The sequence below is a fragment of the Lepisma saccharinum genome, chromosome 11 (assembly GCF_977018435.1).
Source record: "Lepisma saccharinum chromosome 11, izLepSacc3.1, whole genome shotgun sequence".
Classification (NCBI taxonomy): domain Eukaryota; kingdom Metazoa; phylum Arthropoda; class Insecta; order Zygentoma; family Lepismatidae; genus Lepisma; species Lepisma saccharinum.
In genome coordinates this window covers 58,536,703-58,555,429 of record NC_139239.1, presented here as the reverse complement: position 1 = coordinate 58,555,429, position 18,727 = coordinate 58,536,703, and the positions used below count along the sequence as shown (strand labels likewise).

The 18,727-nt window shown below is 36.7% G+C and overlaps 1 protein-coding gene across 1 annotated transcript in view; it reads right to left on the bottom strand.

The window, feature by feature from the left end:
- Positions 1–4,579: 4,579 nt before the first annotated feature.
- Mppe (Metallophosphoesterase) overlaps positions 4,580–18,727 on the bottom strand; it is a 32,748-nt gene continuing 18,600 nt past the window's right edge. The window contains exon 7 of the mRNA XM_083131206.1: positions 4,580–15,984. Within this exon, the coding sequence (XP_082987332.1) occupies positions 15,827–15,984 (158 nt within the window). The 3' untranslated portion in view covers positions 4,580–15,826. The remainder of the gene's footprint in view (positions 15,985–18,727) is intronic.

The following is an 18,727-nucleotide window of genomic DNA, read 5'->3' as shown; positions in this document are numbered from 1 at the left end:
ACGAAATCTTACTTTGTACAAGCAGATTTTACAATTCCATAGTAATTGAAAAAACAGTAGGGTAGTACCGTCATCATTGTGATCAATAAAATAATCCTACAGAGGTGAACTCACCAAGAATCAAAAGTAATCCCTATGTACATTTGAGGAATTAGACGATTCACAGCTATTATAAATCCTGAGGCTATGCAGAGGCACTGACTACAAATAAGGGCAATACACAAAGTACACCACAGATACTTATTCAGACAGTGAATCCAGGGACCATAGCCCCGTTATCCAACAATAATGTAGTTTCCAGAACATACTGAGTGTACAGATGGGGGACAAAATAATACGAACACCTGTGAATGTAGAGGAAAATCTTTATTAATAGGGGGTTGGACCACCCTGTGACTGAAGTACACTTTGTATGCGACGTGGGATGGACGCATAGAGGTCATGCACAATGTTTAAGGGAATATGGAGCCATTCTTCCTCCAGAGCAGTCTCCAATTCCGAAAGTGTGGCTGGAGGCAGACTTCGAGCACAAAGTTTGGACTCCAAATATCCCCACAAATGTTCTATAATGTTCAGGTCAGGAGACTGTGGGGGCCATTCAAGATGTCCTACTTCATCGTCATGTTCTTCAAACCATGTTTGGACAGACCCAGCAGTGTGGATAGGAGCGTTGTCGTCTTGAAAAAGCGGTCGGTTCCCAGGAAATAAAGTCTGGACAAAAGGATGGAGATGATCCCCCAGAATGCTGCGATAGTGACTGGCATTGATCTTCCCATGCAGAAAAACAAGTGGTCCCACACCATGCCAAGATATCGTGCCCCATACCATAATGGACCCACCTCCATGCTTCACAGTCGGCAAGAGGCAGTCAGGATGAAATGCATCTCGAGGCGTTCTCCACACATAAACGCACCCCGTGGTCTGAAATAACGTGAATGTTGATTCATCAGACCAGATGACTTGTTGCCACTGCTGTGGGGACCAACTTCTGTGAGCTCTGCACCATTGGCGTCGCTTGACAGCATTACGTGATGTCACCAACGGCTTACGAATTGCCACTCCGCCATGAATGTTTGCAGCATGGAGTTCCCTTTGGACAGTTTTGGTTGAAATGGGGTCCTGGAGATGTCTGTTCATTTCAGATGTTATCTCGGATAACGATTGCTTGTGCTTTCGGGCCACTATGCGCTTCAACACCCACCTATCCCGAGCAGCAAGCTTTGTCTTTCGTCCACTGTTGTGCTTTGAAGATGCCATCTTACCTTGTGTTGTGTACGCTGTCATAACGGCTGATACTGTGCTCCTTGCACACCCAACAAGCTTTGAGGTTTCAGTCACCCTGGCTTCAGCTGAACGTGCTCCAACAATCATGCCTCTTTGGAACTCTGTCAGGTCTGACATTGCAGTGTCTCTTGAGAGCGTATGATAGACGAATGCACCACCAATGACTGCTGTTGGCAAACTAATACCTTCCCCTTCACAGCCACTAGGTGGCAGACTTCAGTGCCAGGTGGTGCTGCTGTACTGCCGGTGTGAAATGCATACTTTTTCACAGGTGTTCGTATTATTTTGTCCCCCATCTGTACACTTGAGTATCTTCTAAGCAATATTATGATATCCCAGTCATAATACTGATCATACAAACTACTAAATTAACTACTTGTGAACTTACCTTGCAAATAGATTCCTTGAAATTTTTCATCATCTTAAAAAAAGGGGAATTAAGCTTCTATAATCCCCATGCATGCACGTCCTTCTTTGTAATTCAGTATACTGGGAAGTAATGCAATATGGTAGCAATCTCCGTAAGTTACTTCCGAGTTTGTTTTTCTTGTAACCAAAGCCTTCATTGCCTACCAGTTAATATATAAAAAAAAAAATCATGCATAGAAACATATACTTCAATGCATTGCAAATTAAAGCATAAGAAAAATGAAGAAAGTTAATAGGGTAGAAAGGTATCACCTGATTGAAGTTTGAGGCTCTTTAAAATTTACAAAAAGTGGATACAAATTAAAATGCTGAGGAATCACAAGCAACAAACATAATTGTTCACTTAAATAGCTATTAGAAATACACTCATGTGCAAAACTTAAGAATGTGAAATTACATACAAAACATGTTGAGAGACAGTGGTAAATGCATGTAGTGTTTCAGAGTATGAGTCCTTGACTGTGTGCCACACTTAATTCCCTAAGTTACCGTTTGGTGGCACTGTATACACCCGTTGCAGTTGGGTATGTATCAAGTGCTGTTTCAACACGCCAGTAATTGTGTTCGATACATCACAGACAGCGTACACACAGCAGTGTTGTTATCCAGATTGTCAGTGCACACGTAGGAGAATGGCACACACACACCATATGGATGATTTCATGCATGGAAGAATTGTCGGATGACTGGAGAGGGGTCAGACGCAGATGGAAGAGTTGCGTGAACTGAGTGTACCCCAGAGTGTCATCTCAAGGGTCTGGCGACGATTCGAACAGGGTGAAAACGTTATACTTGGAGGTTTGGCGGAGGCCGTTCAAGGAGTACCACCATCCAAGAGGACCGTTTCTTATGCTTAACAACCAGGTGCAAAAGACACAGCACTGCCTCTGATTTCGGTAGAGATCTTGCAGCTGCTACAGAGACCACTGTTTCAAGGTTTACAGTGTACAGACTGTTAGCTGAGGGACACCTGTATGCCAGAAGACCATCAAGGTGTGTTCTTTTGATTTGATTTAGTTTATTTTACTTCGCGTTTTTTGCCTCTTGGCTAATTTGCGAAGATGGGGATGACTGATGAAATGATGAAATTGATGAATGGACATTCACAAACAACCAAGCCCGACCGGGATTCGAACCCGGGACCCTTGGCGTCGCAGCGCAATGTGCTAACCACTCGGCCACAGGGTCGGGCAGCAAGGTGGGTTCTATTGAACCCAGTGCAAAGAAGAGCTCGTTTGAAGTGGTCCAGGGAACATCACACATGGAGCCAAGAACAATGGAGTCATGTCTTGTTCACAGATGAATCCAGGTTCTGTCTTACCAATGATTCACGACGTGTCTTCATCTGGAGAAAAATTGTAACACGGTTCCATCCAGCTACCATTACCGAACTGGATCATTACAGGGGTGGCGGAATCATGGTGTGGGGTGGGATCATCCTGGGGTGTAGCATGCCCCTGCATGTCTTCCTACGGGGTAACATCACAGGTGCAGTGTATCGGGATGACATCCTGGACCAGTATGTTCGTCTGTTTCGGGGTGCAGTGGGCCCTGAAATCATTCTGATGGATGATAATGCTCGTCCCCATCAAGCTGGCATAGTGGATGTGTGTACCTTGGGACTCAAGACAGACGATTCGATTGGCCCAGTCGCTCACTAGACTTGAACCCAATAGAGCATGCATGGGACATGCTTGGCAGGCGAATTGCACGTCGTCAAATGGCTCCCAAGTCCATTCCCGAGCTCAGAGAGGCACTGGTCCAAGAATGGCAAGCCAAACCCCAGCCACTTCTTGAAAACCTCATCCTCAGCATGCACTCGCATTGTGGGGAGATCACACACACACTACTGATGTCCCTGTGCCGCACCCTGTTTCCTGGACTAATACATGGCTACATTTCCTGATTTTCACACCCCTTTGCATTTTCGTCCCTGTTGCCCACTCTGTATCTTTTCTCACACTGTTTTCAGTCTGATACCATTTGCAATTTAACCTGCAATCCATATATGGGTGGTTCTCCATTTTCCCCGTGACAAATACCTTCAACCGAATTATCTCTAACTTATGCACATGAGTAACTAATGTTATGTAATTGATATGCCATTCATTGCATATGGATGTACGTATCAGTATATGTACACACAGTGGGATCCCGATTTTTACATTTTTACGCATCATACATCCAATGGTAAAATTTATTCAATGAGAAAGACAGAGAATTTAAAACAATGGTGTTGATTAGGGATGGAATCGGTACTTTATCGGTATCGGCCAAAATTTCATATCGACCCATCCCTAATGTCGATATTTCGGGGTACAAATTGAAGATGGAGTAAAATGTTAAAAATATCCCAGATTTTATATTGTACCGCATCTTAATTTTTTCACCTTGATCCTCTGAAAAGCATAAAATTGAGGTTCCACTGTACACATAGGGCCACAGTGGTATAGTCGGCAGGGCATCTGACTGCCATGCAGGCTTCAGCCTTGATTTCCAATATGGATGATCTAAGGTCGAAATTTTTCAGGTTTTGTCCCTGTATATAGCAGTGCCAGGGTTCACCCAGCCTCAAATAAATGGGTGCCTAGAGGCAACCCGAAAGAGGAGGGATTTAAAGGCAGCTGGAGTGTGGTTCTGATCACATCACCTCCACAAATAGAGATCGAGAATGTGTGGGGTCTTACCTCCACATTCCCCTTGTGTGTGTTTTCAATTTGCAAGGGGAACTTTACCCACATATATAAAGGTGTGGATATTTGTTATGATTGTTGTTAACGATCAAAAGGTTGTATGACTGTTGGAACATACTGTCTAATATGACCTTTACCATCATTTAAGAATAATGTAATAAATATTCATCTAATATGCATCAAAATATATTATACAGCACAACTTTATACACATTCACACAATATTTTACAAAGGCATTATTAAAAATACAATTGACTCCCACATTGCAAATTACAGTTACACTATAACAATTGGAAGTAAATTAAAATTCATATTAAAAAAACAATAATCACAACATGTTATGCACATTACAATTATACAAAAATACAAGCTGATGCACGAGAAAATACTTCTTATTTTATTATATCTAATAGGTCCAACCTATTCCTGAGTGCAATCCTATCTATCATGTTGAATTATACTCTGCCAATCACATTTTTTTGTATACATATATTTTGTACTATGATGATACCCATTTCTAGCAATTTGCTTGTCTTTTCTACTGCGCAATACCTACCAATATTCCATTTTTTAAAAATTTAAAGCAAATGTGTGCACTGATGCTCCCAGTAAAGTTAAAAGTTATTTTTTGTTCTACAGAAAATAATAATAATACTTGTATTCTTTATCATTACTTGTTCATATATCTTTAGATGTATTTGAATACTGTTTTAATGCCGGACTAGTTTCAACACATATTTACACAATGAATGAAAAAATTTCTCATTGAACAGAGAGGATTTTTAACAGTTAAAAATACATAAGTCAGTGAGCAGGTCACAATTGTCTATTAAAACACTACTTGCAAACCATTTATTGTTAAATTACATATCCCTTTACTTCTCTACATAATCCTCAAGACTGATGCATTTATTCAATCAATTTAACACCCTGACAGCTGAAAAGTATTTGTTACAGGCCTGGATTGGATTTATATATGTAGAGTCATCCTGAGGATTGAAACTAAATTTTCAGGTATTAACTTTTAGGCAAGGTTATATCGGATTGTTGGTTACATTTTTATTTTCATATTTTTACCACATTTTGTCACCCTTTAAAGCATTTCTTTCCCAGAAGACGTCAGTTTGCAGATGGGAGCAAGGATTAATGCAGAATTTTTCATCTGGAGGGGTGCAAGGATAAATTTAGAGCCAAAATGACCATAAATTGGGCCCTTGTCAAAATTTTTAGACGGTGTAAGGGGGTTGTGTGGATAAATCATTTGATGGAGGACCAAGGCAGGAGCTCTCGTTCCCTCTAAATCTGGGCCTCTTTTTTTCTGCCACAGGCAGATGGCTTTTCCCACGAAGTATTTCTTTAGGATTTTCATTGGGGGGAGGGGGGTCCCTTTGGTGTACAAAAATGCACATCAGCATATTGCTCTTCAGTTGTATCCTCCTCAAGAATGCTCGCCATTTTTTTTAGACTGAGCTGAGCTTGTACAGGCAGTGTGATATTTGAAATAATTGCAGTAACTCTTGAATAATTGGTACATTGTATAAATTATATAGTCCCCTCCCCACCAGAGATGGAATTCCCCCTCATTCCCCCTGAGTACTGTGGACAACTAATATCACCATCTGCTATAAACATCTGTCAAGCTAGATTGCACTGCCATCTACTGACACCTCTTGAAATTATCGTCATCAATAATCCCATGCCTGTATGTGACCTACGTACTGTACTGACTTTCACTCATAATACTCCCTCTAAAATCATGCTTGTTTGATTGTTTACTCAGTAGTTGCTATTAATTACATCTGCAATCTACTGAATCATAGATTTCACAGATGCTGACATGAAAACAAATACAAAATTTTCCGATGGCATATTTAATTTGATATAAAATTTCATGATCAGCTTGAAAAATTCATTTGCCTCTTTAATTCATGTAAGTGTCCACTGAACTGGTGGATCTATGAAAATATGACGAATGCATTTCCAATGGGAGATTATGAAAATGGTCACAGAAATCCAAACAAAGTAAGACAAATAAATTTGTAAACTCTATAAGTACTTATTTCTCAATTACATATTCTACAGTGTATTCACTATTTAATATAATAAACAATGTTTTTTTTATTACAAGTGTGACATTTCTGCCTTAATAAATATCTCTATGTTTGCCAGACACTCATTGCAGAGTTCTGTTAGTTTTCTCACAGATTTGAAGGACGAACGTTAATTCTTTATTTAATTAAATTGGTCCAAAATGCATTTTTGTTACAATACTTAGTGTTACCTCTTTATACGTATCAGTCTTCGGAAAAAGACTGCCAACTTTTTGTAAAGGCAAATGTTCAAACTTTCAGAATTAGGCTATAAATTTCACTCAGAGTGGAAAGATAAATTCTTGGGCTGAGACAACATCGTACGTAAAATTTATGTATGCTTTGCGCTCAAATCCCCCCCCCCCACCTCACACCCACTCACTCCTCTGCCTAACAGTGCCTCGGGCATTCTGTCAGATGCCAGGCAGCACTGTGGTAAGGAGGGTGCAAGCGCTGATTGTCTTGATTTGGTTTGTTATGTTCTGCACTGTACGTCAATTTTACGTAGCTGTAGTAAAACGAGAAAAAATTTTCACGTAACTGACATTCATAAATTCGATTTGGATAGTTAGATTTTGAAAGTTTAGAAGCATGCACTATTTTCTTGTAAGACTTTAAAATACATTCGTTCTTTATTTACAACATTATGAATATTATTATTGTTTGTTTTTCATTGTTCAAACTTTTCGCCTTCATTGTTAATGTACGTATGGGCTTGTCAATCAAAACCGTATCACGCGCAGACGGGAATCGAACCTAGGACCTGGGCATCATAAATAAATAAGGGTCCCGCTGAAGCATTGAAAAAGAGCTTCTTAAAAGCTCATCGCGACAGAGTCCTTCAGCGGAGTTGGAAAAACTCCACCGACATTGCATTAGCAAATGAAATCAGGAATCAGCATTTTTCCTCAGAATTGCCATTGCCAGAGGATGCAATTGAAGCAACGGTCGTAACGGCCGATAGTTCGAATTTCACTTAAATAGGTCGCGTGAGAAAATCTCAGTCTTAGTTGTCTTCAGTTTTCCGTCAGATGAAGTAGTTACAAAAGAACTCTGTTTCTAGTTGTTTTCAGTTTACGTTGAATCCGGTTATCGCGAGAGAGCTCCACAGGCATTGTAAGTTAAGAAAAAGGAGCGAACGAACGATCGGGAAGTTAAAGTTTATCGTTTAGAATATCGGTCTACGAAAGTACAGTTTGGAGCCGGGAGTTGCTCCCTCGTCCGTTTTCTTACAGAGTAGGGCCACATCACAACGAGGACCAGCGGAGAAGAGATCACCGTAGAACTTCAGGTAACGAACATTCCTTATGTCTTTCCTCCACCTGCCTGTTCAGTCAAAGGTAGTGTTTTTAAATATATGTCCGTGTATTCTTATTTACAGGGCTAGTCCCCTTGCAGTTTGAGTGTCGATGTTGCTCTTCAGAGCTACCCCCTTTCTCTTACAATGTTCCTCTCGCTTAACAAGCGAGTGGCTAAAGGCTGTTATAGCCCATCAACGATCCCCAAATATTTAGACTTTATACGAGACATTCTCTTAAAATATTCTATGTTAAATAAAACCATGTTTATACATTTTAAATTGAAGAATATAATTCCAATTGTAATGGTCGAATTGACCATTACTGGTTTTGTATTATTATATTAATTAATTGTTGGCCAGCTACAAGGTGTAGGGTTAAGTAATATGTTTCCATGAGTGTACTTTTATGTTATTATTGCATGTAAGTGTATGTGCTTAATGAATTGTGATTTTACTGGATATTAGATTCCTCTGTTTTTTATTTTCCCGGTTAGGGGGGCTAGCTGTCTTTCAAAAGACCATTGCAGTAGAATTTTTCCACTGCTACGGGGTTCACGTTCACGGGCGTTTACCCAGACTATAAAAAGGTCAGTTGGGCTTAACAAAAACAGTGTTTCCCCATCGATTCGACGACGAGGAACGTCTCCTTGAGTTTAGTCCAATTTTGGTGGCTAGACTGAATATAATAATGTAGCATTTGGTGTAAGCCAACCCCTGTTTGCTGTCCCAAGTCCCCTTTAGAAAAAGTTTTGAATATGTGGATATTTCCGTATTGAATAATTGATGCCCAAAAGAAAGAGTGAAGGCATAAGGAAATGCATTTTGTAATGAACAGAATATCATTAAGGTCCGCAGAGATAGTTTTGCTACCTCTGTGGTAAAGGAAGTGCCAATGGTGTAAGCCATAGTTGATTTAGAGTTTTGTTAATTTGGTCTATGCAAGACACACATGGAAACGCTATGTAAATATGTATATATATAACAACGTATAATAAACCAATATAAGCCTACTAGTAATGTTATGATTTGCTGAATTAACTCTAAGAACTACAGTACTGTCCACTTTAACCAAATATTTATTCACTTTCTGTACACGTGTAACGAACCAGGGACTAAAAAATATAAATTGTTACGTGAACCAGCCCTTTCGTAATTCCGGCGTTAATATAATCTGCTCGTTTGGCACCCAGGGTGAGGTGGAAGGAGAGATTTTCAGGATTTTACAAGAAAGTAATCCAGAGGGCCGGGTAGAAACCTGGGACTGGGGGGCCGAAATTTCACACAATATAACGAAAATACAAAGAATCGTCATTTTGTTTTCATGATGTAGAGGTTGTGTTAAAAATAGAGTCCTTCATGTACGTAAAATTTATGTAGCGCTAGTTACACTGTGATATTGGAACACGATAGTGTTCTAGGGTTAAATTCCAACTGACTTCCCAACATGAATACTGCTGGTATCACACAATTCTGGTATTGATATCTGCTCAGCCAGATTCTAAAATGTAATGATTTCATTGTAGGTATGTGAAAGGGTTATCCAGAAAGTAAACGTGCTTGATATCTTTAATAAATATTTACAATCTCTGTATATTTACTTTTCTGACATGCTTTGTCTATATCTAACTTTGAGTAGACAACAAAACACTGAAGAAATAAGAATCTAATTGTTTGCAAGTTGACAAGAACAGTTATCACATATCCCTTGCTCTGCACCAAAAAAGTGGTTTAATCATTATGAATTAAAGCTCCTATGCAAAATACTCAATTACATAGCAAACTATTTACAATAACAAAAAAAAAAAGTATCACAAAATTTTTTGTACAAATACTTAATACTTACTTGCAACATGATTTATATGTACAAATTATTTGAATTAAAAATACGTATAGAGAAATTCATTCTGTGCACATTTTACCCAAATTGATATTTGGACTTTAAAATAAAGGAAGGTCATAGGTCATACATGTACTTGCATAATTATTGGCATGCATTTTAAACTGAATAGTTTTTGCACAACTTGTACAACTGGCTTCTTAAGAACAGCATGTAACATGCATTTTGAAGAAGTTCAATAAAATACTAACTAAATAACATCAATACAAATAAATACAGTATAAATATAATCTGATCATGATTCGCTCTATGAGTACTATCACACAGCATAGACTCCTGACAAATAGACAGGCCAATAAAGACTACTGTATGTCCCATAAATGTGTTTTTTTGTGGTGCTTCAGAAAACCAAATTTCATTTGTGGCTGTAGTAGTTTCTGAGAGCAATGGTTAGCTGTGATGTCTATTATTGACAATTAGTTTTTCAACCAATACACCTAATAATGCACAAATTTAGTATTGTTTATGTCTGAAAACCACAAACGTTTAGTTATGTAGCCTAATTTCTCAGATACTGATAGGGCACATGATATCAATAAGCACTTACTCAAGGAGACAGTCATATCTACATAGTTTCTGCCATACTGAATTACTATTTAGAACATATAGATGTCCACCCAAGTTTTATATTTGTAGCTCCAGTAGTTTCTGAAACAGTTAACATGGCTGGATGAATGGTGAGGACCACCAGAAGAAGATACTTTTTATGAAGTCCATGATAATGGAAAATGCACTACTTTTTCTTTTTTTAAGAGTTACTAAAAGTGGTTTTTCCTTAGCTATTCTACTTATTTGCAGATATAAGAATATTACAGAATAAAATAGTTCCATTGCAAAAAAAAAGTCAGGATGGCACCACTAGATCTTAAATCTACTGTTCTTTTTCTTTCATAAAATAATTAACATAAAATTTAATAGCAAAAAGTAAAAAATAATATTGCAATTCCTTATTGCTTTATACTAATCACTAATATAGAGTGATATGAAAATATGTTTTTTTCTTAGCAAATACTTCATTTTAATCTATGACAAAAGAAAACAAATATACTAAAAATATATGCATTAGCATTATAGTTTTGATATCTTGTTTGGTCACGTGGAATTCATTGTTCTCATATATCAGGTCATGCTTTATTTTGAATATTTGTATGTATTACACAAACATGTAATGCTTTGGGATACCATAGTAATTGCCTTTTCCAACCCTTAAAATCAGATCAACTTGTTAGAAGTTTATTTCTAATAAGATTCAATATGCTGCCCCCAAAACATATTCCTTGTGGTAGAAATGGGAACCTATCTTTCATGTATAGTGCCTTTCTCAGTCGAGTCGCCTGCAGAATGGCAGTTAGTGCAGCGGAAAGTAAGATCGCGTCTGCTGACAAAGAGGCTGCAATATGCGCGTAACTGGAACCGATAGCTGTGTAATGAAACAAGCTCATACAATTACATTGACAGTTACAATTAAAAATAACCATGCATCTTGTTAAAAGAGATGTTGGAAATGATGTCCTCTTGCATCTACACATTTACGACATTTTAAAGGAAATTTTCACTAACACGTATCAGTTCCTCTTCCAAAATTGCTTCAATTTCCCTCCTGATATTTTCTTACAATTCTTCTAATGCATGGTTTCAGGTTTGGAAGCCTTCTCCATCATGAAAATGTCTGTTTCTTGTGCAAGGCACCGGAGAGATTTTTGATTGTACTTCACCGTCGTCTAGTTTCTCCTCTTTAAGCACACGCCGTTTTACCCTTAGCTTCTTATCAAGAGCAGACCCTGTTTCCCTAAATGTGTTCACAAGTATCAAACAGTGTGTGAAACAGGAACATCTGGGAATTCTGCTGCAAAACCTATTTTAACTTTTCTACAAGAATTCGTAATGACGTAAGAAATGTTCATAAAAATGCGTTGTTTCAATTTGTACGGATAGCGTGGCATTATTAGACTGCAGAAAAGCACCACTAATACGTAAACTAAATCAAAACAATCTAAAACACTTGTTAACACATTAACACTTCATAAACCCATGCAAACTGGACACCAGCTATCTGGATGATGAAGCACTGACGCATCCAGTTGCAAGACAGCATACAGATGTGGGTCTAAATGCTGGCAGACGCACTCTTACTTCCCACCGAGCTAGCCCCCGTTCTGTGGGCGACTCGATCAAAAAAGGCACTGTACAATGCACATCAGATAGCTACTGTCTAAATTTCTACAAGCTACTCCCTTTTAAAAGACAATTTTGAAACTTCATCACTTCGATAATTAAGGCATTCCATTTTCATTTCTGAGTGTGTACAAAATCACAATTACCTCTTTCATTAAATTCCATATGCTCTTAGGGAGACTTCACACTAGTCACGTGCAACACGTCGCTTGGGAATGAACCAATAGCATTGTTTCACACCACAGCAGCATGATCCACTGCATGAGCCTGCATTCGACCGGCTGGTTCTCAAGTGACACATGGCACTTTGATGTGAAATCTCCTTATGAGCATACGATTTTTTTCAAATTTTAATTTTATATGTATTCAAATTTTTACAGAACAAACTATGTTCTGTAATCATGTAACTTTGCACATAAAGGAGTATTCATACAAAATCACGTTTACAAATAATGGGTCAAAAATAATGGTAACATTGTAGTCATGTGACCTGTGTGTCAGATGACATTAGGTGTACAGAAGCTGATAGTGGCCTGGAGTGAGCACAGTGATAACAACCATCTTTGATCGTGTAGCAGTGGGCATTACCTCAAAGTGCATGTGCCTTAAAGACATATTTACTTAAGTGGAACAAAACTTGTTAATGACAATTGAAGTTGTACAAAGTTGATTATACAGGAATGTAATCAGGGACTATGTGAAGCATGTGACATTGTGGTATTGCATTATCATGGGTGGAAGCATTGTGCATAATGCATCGTGCACACAATTGGCTTCTCCATAACAATCCCATGATACAGGTCTATGAAAGTAAAATGTTACCACATTAGATTTGAGACTATCAACGAGTAAGGCAGTGACTGCAAGACATCACCAGAGATGGCAGCACTAGTGGTGTACATTAACTTCTGCAAATGCTGGGAGAATACATTCTAAGAATGCATGTGTCACATGTTGTCACTATTGTCCTTGTACATGGTAAATTATGTCAACTGTTTCATTTCTCAGTTTCATTCTGCAATGAATGAATTTATACATCTCATAGATATTGACAGCATCTTCAACACTCCTATTTTACTGATTGTGTAATATATACAAATTCCCATATCCTTCATGCCTAATAATTTCAAAATGGAGCTATCTCTCAAAGAGGCGCACACGATAATAATATTGTTTGAAATTTATTGCTCTCATTTTTTACTTTTTGTTAATTAATACTTGTAATTACAGGGTGTCCTGCTAAAAAGTCTCACATTTTAAATAGTTACTACTGGAACCACTACAGCACATGCTGACATTTATTCCATTGGCTAGGATATGAAGCAAAGCACAAATTCCTGGCACTTTAGTTTTCCAGTACAATAGATGAGTTTTGAGTGGAACACCCTGCATCATAACACTTTTTACATAAAAAAAAATCCAGCAGCCAGAATTTGAGCAAGATTTGCGTGAAAGAGCTAGTGCATCAACATTTCTGAACACACTGAATAATAATTGTAATACATACAAACATCGTTTTAGTTCTATAACTAATACAGTGAACACATATTCAGAACACCACCATTGTCAATACTATCATGTAATATCTACTCAATGATTTCAATTTTTTCAAGGGGACTCTATTGGAGCACCCTTTATCCTGCAAAAATGACCACTGAGCTACAAAAAATAATTGCTAAAATCCTTGAACTAGAGACTACCACTCTCAACTGATTGTTCGTTGACTCAATGTTAATACTTTTTCATCTGTCTGCTAAACCATACGCAGACATATACATTGAGGCTTTACTTGCACCCAACATCAATAAATATTACAAAATTCTGGCCAAAAATGCATCAAGAGAATATTTGGGAAAATAATACTATAAAAAATACATCTTTGGTAAATAATTAAAATAGTAATCAGGTTTTGTGGATGGCAAAAGCTCTGATGTACTTCAGGTTTCCAAAATTGCACATAGAATATAAGACAAGCTTTCATAAACTTACTTCATCATTGCACTTTCTTTACACTAATCTTATTTCCATCTAATCAGAAAAATTTCACTACATATCTTCCTCATGTTTCAGGGAATGAAAAAACTTGGTAGCAAATTAATAGACCATAATAAAGTACTTACTCATCTATCAACTGACTTTTTGAAGTATTATAATTTTTGGTGGCACTGTCCACACAGAGGCAGGCTTCTAGTGTGCACTGTTTTGGAGCATGCTGTGAGGTGAGCTGCTGCATTACAGTGACCCAGGTGTGGTGTGCCTGTCCACTGTCAAGGTTTAGTTCAGGGTTTGAAAAAAAAAAGTTTTTCTTTTTAAAAAAAAAACGAACCCACCTGGGCCCACATGGGTTTAATCGGTTTTTTCGGGTTTTGTTGAGCTTTTATCAATAAAATGTGAATACATTTAATATAATTCACATTTGTAATTGCCGCTCAACCTACCCACTGAACTTCTCCACCCGGCACACCCACTAGCAGACCACAACAAACTGCTAAACCATAGTAATGTTTATTCTTTATCCTTTATTCTCTTACGATTTCCTGGTTACCTCTGTGGATAGCAAGTTTGTATGTTTGAATTGATATTAGCAGATGTTGTATCAATAATGGATACATTATGATATAAGATACACTACGACTTTTGTAAGAAGCATCAAGAGATCAATTGCAGGTGTGTACTATTATCTTCAGTCACAAGCATAATAAAATAGCGATAGCCTCGTATACATAGTATTCCCCAATAGTAGAATTTTTCCTTCTTCAAGAAATACGCTGTTACGTAGAACATAATAGTTGTGTTATTGTAATAATGTCATGATCATGGAATTCTATGCTATTTGTTACACAAACTGCAGTAACGAATGTATTCAATATTGAGCAAACATAAATACATTGCTGTTCAACATACATATTGGAATCTTTTGTCTAAAGTACCTGCAGAATCTACAGCTTAATATATGCCTATGTAATTTCTTAATAAAGATTAAACATTAGTATTGCCGTACTGAGCTCTGATATTTTGTTCTACTTCATTTCAATATTACAAGTGTTGTGCATTTTAGATAGCAAAATTAATCTCGAGTTATGATGACAGTCGTGATCGCATGCTAAGAATCTAAAATGCAATCTTCATTAATATACATCTCCATGACGTTCCTTCATTTCAGAAATCATTGAAATACCAAAGTTAATTAAAAACCCACTGGGTTTTTTTTCAAGTGGGCCCAACCCTGGTTTAGTTAAAGTGAAAAGTGTATAATGGCACGCATTTCTTTGATTTTTGTGTCTATCTATAATGGCATGCATTTCTTTGATTTTCGTGTCTATCAGAGTATGAGCTACATGCCTGGTATATATTTTTTCCAATTGTGTGGTTATGGTGTTTGAAATGCTTGGCAAGCCCAGTATTGATAATCCAGGGGTGTAAAATGAGAGTGTGAGTGCAAGGAACACTACATCAGCAGATTCATCAGATCCATTAGAACCCCATGTAAAATATGCAGGAAGCAATAATCCATGCTTCCAAGAGGATGGTGGAAGCAGCCACCAAAATCAATAAAATTTCGAAAAAACAGTTTCACAGATAAGTAAGTACTTTATTCTGGTATATTAACATATATCTTTATTTATCCCTGCTTTTCAACTTGTACTGAATTAAAAACTATCAAAATTACCTTAACACAAACATTTGCACATTCCTTAACAGCATACCACTGCCAAAATACTGTAGTTATTAATCCCTCTATGTAGACGGTTATAATAAGGCCTGGTAAATTATTTTACCCTCTGCTCAACAGCACACAATCAAGCATATCTTTTGTAAATCAATGAACACATTAAAATCTAATCACAAACTTTGACAAATGTACATGCAGTATAGAAGGTATCAAGAACAATAGCTTCTGTCACCTGCCCCTTTACCTTGCGCACCCCTAACAAAAAACGAGTATACCATTCAAAATCACAAAATACGAGTTGGGGGTAGTTTCATCTTGCACAGCTGGCAGCATGAAATGCATGGAAGGATGATCAAGAGACTAATAAGAAGACCTGCATATATATACAACTGTTGAAACCGAGATGGCAGCCATAGAACAGAATACAACATCACATCTTCATCTGGAAAAATAAATAAACCTTACTGTTGTATGCTACAGAAACTCCCAGATTTTGATGCATAAAGTGCAACAGAACTGTTTGAAAAACTGGAATTAGTATAAATATAATTATGCTTTTAAAAATGGCATTAAGGATTATGGGATAATTATTCTTTTATTTTGGGCTATTACATGTTTGGTAATTGGTACAACAGAAAACACACTTATAAATGAACACACATAAATATAATGAAGAGGTTTTCTCGGGATATCAACCAGGTGATTTCCGGATAGACTTTCGATCTTTCGAGAGTGTCACTCTCATCTTCAGGGATTGAAGTGAAGAGATATGTCAGGTGTATGTGGCAGGCCAATGTGACCTGGTTGATATCCCAAGAAAACCTCATCATTCGCCACCAGGAAAGCTTCAAGGATTATTTTCAGAAAATATGTTACATCCGAAATTCACTTACTATACTGAAATGAAGTAATCAATGATTCACAAAACTATTTTTTTCATGATGCTCTATTAATTTTGGTAGCCACTGCTCACTGTTGCTTGGTGAGTTTCTGTTGTTTCTAGTTTTGCAGCATGCCAGTATGGGTGCTGTTGTTGCCTGCTCAACCATGGCATCATCTGCTGCCACTTGGTACCAACTGCTGAGAAGAGCAAGCAACAGCACACCTGGCGGAATGCTCCAGAACTAAAAATAACAGAAACTTGCCAAGCTATATTACAAGAAGTTCCCAAGAGAATGCACAGTGATCCTGAATAACAAAAAAAGATTTTTTACTTTTCAGTAAGGAAATAAAACATGTACAGTTCATTAAACAACTAAATTGGACAGGAAACTGAAAGAGAAATTTCTCTCTATATTGAGTGTCACAAAGTGGTCATTTATGAAAATGGAATTTTCATACTTCATTTTATACTTGTTTTCAAGACAATATTTTTTTCGCCTGACACTATAATTGCATTAGGTAGACTCACAACTTCCCACTAATGCACAGAAAAAGAACCCAAATTTGAATTAAAATAAAATATAATGTTTTTACTTTTGACTTGAAAATACACAAGTTATCTTGAAGTTAACGAAGCTTTCACCATTATTTCCCTCAACGATTTCTAAAGTACACATTTCCCACATCGGTTGACAAAATTTCAACGTGTTAATGATGCCAACCAAGGTGATATGTCCCTAAAATGGTACTTTTCCACTTAACCCATATAATTACCAATCACACACGGCATCAATCATCAGATGCTAGTTATGACCCTTCAATTGTTTCTTACATATTTTTCTTGCCCAAAAGTGGCATTCTGAAAAGAAATTAATGCTGATTTCCAACACTAATTCATGTATAGAATTTTCTGTATGGAATAAACTGATAATTTTAAGTACCTTAATGGATGAGGCTTTACAATACAGAAGACCTGGGCCAAGGAATAATTGCAATTATTGATTTTATTTTAATAGTTTAACTTAAATTATACAAAGTCATATTTTACAAAGTAATTTTAAAAATTCAGAGATTAGAAGCAGATTTAATACAATGTTAAATACAAATAAAATGACAATTAAAAGTGAAAAAATTAACATTCTCTTGTCAAAGCTCTTGTCAAACATTCTCTACAGTGTCAAACATAGTTCAAGATTATTCAATATTAGTTTTATAAATATTGTAATGCAAGAAACAACTCGATTTAAAACAACTCAATCTAATACCAAAAAATAAATACAGTGTTGTACATGCATACTTAAATATGATTTAAAAAGTATTAAAGTTACAACATCCAAAAATTTATTTTTCCAATAAATAATCAAAATAATCACAAGAAAAGTTTTTAGAAGTAAATGCAAAATTTAGAAATTCAAGATTAATACATTTTGTTCCTTGATTATATCACAATTAGTAAACAGGTAAAGACATGCATATTTTGAGACATAAATACAAAATATGACTGCAAAGGTGGAAAGTGCATATTACACTCGCATATTATCATGAAATTATATGCAAAATGTGAAACTTCAAAACACAAAACCTGCCATCTACTGCAGCATACAACACTTTTCTCAGACTAGATTGTTCTGTGAATTCTTTGACAAGAAATACTTATAATATTCCAAATATTCCTCTTAGGTGGTATAAGATTAAGATTATGAATATGCATGTCAGCACGAAAATTTAAATTTTATTCCATTAATGTATAGTCAACCAATCCAATTTGAAACGTTATTCACTACAATAACACTGAAATGTCACTTTAATGTACATCAAAACTGAATGTAAATTTTCTTGTCCATTATTAGACAACTACTTTGATTTCTTATTACTTGACATAAGTAAGTCTTTAATATCCATTAAACTTGCACAAAAGCAGGGTTTTTAAAGGTCCCGGAAACCATAAATTCTAATGGGTTCTATTGGATTCCATAAACATGACCAGAACCTTTTTTCTCCACATTTAAATTTGGGCCAAGTTGCATATTGTCTAATTTCAATACCACACTTGGACCATATTTAAATTGACCCAGAAATAAGGTTCCGGGATGGAATAGAAATACTATAATGACAACAAGGTTCATTACAGTCCAGAACCCATTTACAGTTCCTGATTTTCTCTCCTGGACCAGAATTGAATTTATTTAGAATTCCTTTAACAACCCTGCACAGAAAATTCTATAATCAAATAATCTCTAAAACAGATTTACCCTAGTAAACTGCCTCGTCTCGTAACTGAACCATATCCCTGATTTGTAACC